At 34.5% G+C, this 5,248-nt stretch overlaps 1 protein-coding gene and 1 non-coding gene across 3 annotated transcripts; one reads left to right on the top strand and one right to left on the bottom strand.

The window, feature by feature from the left end:
* Positions 1 to 913: 913 nt before the first annotated feature.
* On the top strand, positions 914 to 4,765 carry LOC117106890 (melanopsin-like). Of its 2 annotated transcripts, XM_033248404.1 has the most exons (3): positions 914 to 1,050; positions 1,518 to 1,604; positions 2,491 to 4,765. In XM_033248404.1, exon 3 carries the CDS (start codon positions 2,492 to 2,494, stop codon positions 3,464 to 3,466), a length of 975 nt encoding a protein of 324 aa, XP_033104295.1. In that variant the 5' UTR covers positions 914 to 1,050; positions 1,518 to 1,604; position 2,491; the 3' UTR covers positions 3,467 to 4,765. The 2 variants fall into 2 exon arrangements, with proteins under 2 accessions (XP_033104295.1, XP_033104296.1); XM_033248405.1 differs by lacking the exon at positions 914 to 1,050 and having other exon boundaries at positions 1,473 to 1,604.
* Positions 1,891 to 1,963, bottom strand: Trnas-aga. Its single transcript has one exon. It is a non-coding gene; the product is annotated as a tRNA-Ser (tRNA).
* Positions 4,766 to 5,248: the final 483 nt, after the last annotated feature.

The raw sequence follows: 5,248 nt of genomic DNA, 5'->3' as shown, positions 1-5,248 counted from the left end.
TCGGCAACAGAAGGTTTCACTTTTATTATGTAAGTAACCTAGTTAATCTTTATTTCTAATCCATGTATTTATATAACATTTAAAAAACATAGTGTAACTTTTCCTTTCGAACTGTTTCAAACAAACAGTTAGCAAACATTCTGTCTAACCTCTGTCTCATTGTCACTTATCCTTTTCAATAGTCCAATAGTTCAAACTATCAATTGGAACAATATTCTCGAGCATGTCATTAACATTTACCTTTCCCAACAGTTTCAAGCAACCCATTGGCACTAATTTTCGTTAACAGTTCTAAATATCCAATTGATTGTGACTCTCGCCAACAGTTCCTAACAACCCATTGGCCTTCCGAACATCCCGTTGAGAACTTTTCTTTGCAAGGGTTGCAAATTAATTAAATATCCACATCTTGCATAAGCCCGACTTGTTGAAATTTATATTCTAATTATTGCTGTTAGTTTATCTTTTCTTTTATTTCTAGTAGGCCCTATTAATATTACTTTCAATCTAATGAAGCAAATTTTAAAAATGCCAAAATATATAGGCCTAGGTTAGGTGTACTGTGTTTTAATTTAATATGTCATCATTTGTTTGCATATTCTCCAAGACAGCAAGTGAAGTGATTATAAAATTGGGTCTACAGAATGTGTCTACAATATACTTCAAACTACTTCAGTTTGTAAATCCAGGGCGCAGTCATTGGTAACATCTAATTACAGTAAACGTAAACGTTGCACTGTAAATGTATGCATGGTCCTCAATAGGGGCCACTTACACAACAAAGTGTCTTTGTATGTACATCGATTTTCATTTTTGATGCATTGTTCACATATTTTTGGTTACTTTTGCCTAAGAAACAGAGCATTTCATGGATCATTGTAATTGTCAATCGATGATATGAGTAGGAACGATATATTAATCTTAATATAAAATGCCATTATCTTTTCTGGCGCATGCGCTTATTTTTCGACGATTATCGTTCTCTTTCACATCTTTTTCCGGAAAAAATAGACATTGATAATATTATCGCAGCGGTTTTTGATCATTAAGGTAAGTTTAAGTTTTTTAGGAGAACAATTGGCGCGGATAGAATGTAATGGCACATATGGCTCTAGTGTTTTTAGTAATAACTTTTAGCTTTTCTCCTCTGTCGATTTGGAGAATGCTAGAAATAATTGTTTTTACGCATTTATATGCCTTAAAGTATATTAATGTGCCAATATATTGTACAGTTCCTATTATAATCAATAATTCAATGCTTAATAAATGTACATTGAATATATTTTGTAGATACATACGAGATGTTTTTTAATCTAACAACAAAAGAATACACACAAATCAAGTCTCGGTTTTGTGAATTTGTATACAACGTGTCGTTGAATATTTATTGTAATCCGTAGTGACATATAGTTCTTTCAAGTAATATTGAATAGAATTTACTGCCTTTGATTAATAATAGATTGTAACCATGACATTGATGTGGCATAATGATGAGCGTCTAGCATATTCTTATTTAGGTCTTAGAAAGAAAGTGAAGTGACACGTACAGACTATAAAGCAGTGCGTAATGTAACGATAAGGGCTATACTTGTGGTGTGTTTAAAGTAAGTACCTTATTGACTTTGTGCTTTTTTTGTATTTCATACTTTGAAATAGAGACACCATTTTATGTTTCCATTAGGCCTATGTCAAGGTATTCAATCGTTTCATTTTGTACATGCTTATATATATATATGGGAGAGATGTTTTGCCCTACCGGGTACTGCAAGTGATATTCGGTTATGAGTTTGCGTCAGGAAGTTATCATGGGAGAGATGTTTTGCTTACCTGACGTGTAATCGTACTGAATACTCAGTACGTCCCCAAATACTAGCGAAAAAAATTCGCAAGTGATTCGGGTGGGAATCGAACCCACAACCTCCAGGTATCTAGCCTGATGTCTTAACCACTAGACCACCGAGCTTGCGCTTGGTGACTAGTGATGAATTCGAATGTTTGCAATACCGTATATAATGATATTGTGTGAAAGGAAATAGAAGAGGCATGAGGTTTGTACTCAATACGATACTCAGTATTAATTCTGTCTCTTATACACATCTAGATGTGTATAAGAGACAGATATATCTCATTACACGTTGAGAAAAGTCGCAGGAGGTAGGTGCGAAATATTCGTGAATAATAAAATTTATATGTTTCGTTATACGTCAACTCGGTTCTAAGTTCATTCGTTTACTAATGCTGTTCAACTAATTTTAATTTTAAATTGTTTTGCATTATATGGCCGTTTGCTGTTTTATGGGTTTTTCCCATTTTCTAATGGCATAGGTTATCAATGTATGTTTCTTAACGTTTCTTGTAACTCAGGGATAGTGACTTAGCACACTGGTGCCATAACAGCATGGTGGGTATAGTATTTATACTATCATTCGTCTTCGTCATTCTTACTTACTTAAATAAATTGTGCACATTTTGTTTGGCTTCGTTATTTAGTATGGTGGATAACACAAGCACGGATCACTACGATTTTCTGGCTCACGTTTTCCAATCATGCTTCATAGCGGTCATCTCCATCGCTGGAAGCATTGGTAATGCTTTGGTGCTGGTAGCAATGTGTACGTCGTCGAAACTCCGAAACTGTACGAACGCCTTCATAGGCAACCTCGCTATCGCCGACTTCTTCAACTGTTTAGTATTGCCGATGAATATTGTTGCCATTGTGTCAGTAGACCTATGGCCTTTACACGATGGTGTCTGCATGATGTCATCTCTAGTCCTAATAACTTGCACCGTCTCGAGCTTCTACTCTCTCGCTTCTGTGGCCTACGTCAGGTACATTATCGTAACAAAACCCTCAGCAAAAATACCTACTCTTGTAAATAACAATATAGCAGCTATATTTGTAACCTGTAACTGGATTGTATCTCTGACAACCGCGTTTTTACCCATAATATCTGGAATAGTACAACTTGGGTATGATTCTAAATATCATATCTGTCTGTGGGACACAACTGGACATGGCCATGTCATATATTCTGGTATATTTGCAATGATTATAATACCAATTCCTCTTGGCAGTATGGCTTATTTTTACATTGCGATTTATCTATTCATTAAAAAAGAAGCAAAGAAGATAACACCGACTATGCAGGCATCGACGCTACAATTACAATCTTGTTCTCAGAATTCTGTTCCTGCTTCTATTGTAAATCTTCGAAAGCGAAATATTGACGTCACTAAAAATTTGTTTATTGTGGTGCTAGCGTTCGTTATCTGTGCAATACCACACAGTCTTGCAATCATCATACCAAACACAACCGATATTATACCATATACAGCGATTGTCTTTAATTGTACGAGTTGTATCAATCCGTTGATATACGCCAGGAAACTTCCTGAATACCGACGAGTCATCAGCCGAATGTGCAGCTTAAGCAACCCCGATGCTGTTCACGACATTTCGCAATAAGACCAGGCACATGACAAAAACAATCTTTTGTAGAACTAAAATTTTTAAGAAATATCAACATAACATGTTTGCAATACCGTATATAATGATATTGTGTGAAAGGAAATAGAAGAGGCATGAGGTTTGTACTCAATACGATACTCAGTATTAATTATATTGTCTTGTATGTATAGGCCACTCACCCAGAAGGTTCTTTGCTTGTGCTCATACAACACAAATGCCTAAATCGGAACAACTTATTCCTGAGATACACACCCACACATTATATATATACAGTACATATAAATAAATATTTCTAGAGTTCTAAACTTAATCCTACAGATGCCTATCTTAACATTATTTAGTACCCGGATGTAAAAGAATCTTACGACAACAACAAAGCACCGATGTGATTATAGCGAACATTTCACAATTTATACTAACCAATGGAGATGTCTGACGTTTGAATGATGTTTGAGTGATGATTTTTTATGTCAATGTAATCCTCGTATTTTAAAACTTATAATGGTCCTTTGATGCGCTATTGTCAAAAATATCCTTGACAAAATTAATAATACTTAGCCAGGGAACAAATTAATTTACAGAGTTGATCTGTGCATTCAGAAGAGAAAGCCTCATTCATGTAGATACAATTTGCCTATTTAGGTAGGCAATATTTTATTTTTCATTTTTGCTCTCACCATCTAAATTATAATAAAAATAGAGTCAAGTTGATCTATGAGGTTTGTCAACGAATACGCCTTTAATCACTTCATGATCCAGGGGTTGTGTAGGGGAAGTAATGGCATACTAGGTTGTGAGTGGCCCTGGTTCAAGAGTACAGTCGGGGCCCTTCGCGCATGCAAATTGACTCTGTCAACTGAGATGTGTACCACCGATGGATTTGGTTTTAGAGTAGGGTCTTATTTTTATAATATTTTGTCAATAAATCTTTGGATTTTTTTTTTTAATTTTTAATTTTTAGATGTTCTCGGAGGGCATCTTTGAAGAGCCGGTTATTATTTGGACTGACCATAATAATGATAAGCATTTCTACTTCTTATGACCAAAACAAAAATCACATTGGCGGTATTTATTGAATTGATGTTTTTCTTTTTATCATATTAACCAGTGAAAAATGTCAACAATTATCTTGTATATTAGTTTCATTTACTTAAGCTAAATACAATGAAATGGATCAAACCTGATTTCATAGATTATGTGATCATGTTAAAACACTTATCCTACAAATACTTTTTAATATTCGTTCACTTATAAACAAATGCACGAATAAAATTTGAAAATCCAAATCAGATTATTCTTTATCAGTTCCAAAACGTTTGTAGGATGAAAAGAATAAACAAAAAATCAAACAATATTCATCCAAATCCTGACTATAAAAATTGTAGCGATTATTTTAGTAATATACAGGAACAGACATTTCAAACACAAATAAAAAAGACGCAGCAGAATGGAAAACCCAAAATTGTATTCACACACTAAATTATTTTACGACACTTGTAAATGGCGATATTGAAAATATTATCGATATCGATATTAAATTTGCACTCTCATACCTTAAAAATCTTACCGGTAATTTATATCAACAATACAATACAACAATTATTTTTCTTCATGCAACTTTGGGGTGGGGGGGGTGCGATCGCGTCATCTGCACTTCCTCCCCTCAGGGATGCTATACTTCATACTTTGTTTAGCATATTGGTGTATTACCTGTCTCTTATACACATCTAGATGTGTATAAGAGACAGCAGTAGACCTATGGCCTTTACACGATGGTCT

This window comes from Anneissia japonica, unplaced genomic scaffold (assembly GCF_011630105.1).
Source record: "Anneissia japonica isolate Jap-2015-1 unplaced genomic scaffold, ASM1163010v1 scaffold1165_len1893470_cov193, whole genome shotgun sequence".
In the NCBI taxonomy this organism is placed as follows: Eukaryota; Metazoa; Echinodermata; class Crinoidea; order Comatulida; family Comatulidae; genus Anneissia; species Anneissia japonica.
The sequence above is the reverse complement of the archived record's forward strand: the minus strand, read 5'-3'. Positions and strand labels throughout refer to the sequence as shown.

Excerpts from the sequence above, each read along its gene's own strand:
- LOC117106890 (XM_033248404.1), top strand. The coding sequence starts at position 2,492 with ATGGTGGATAACACAAGCACGGATCACTACGATTTTCTGGCTCACGTT.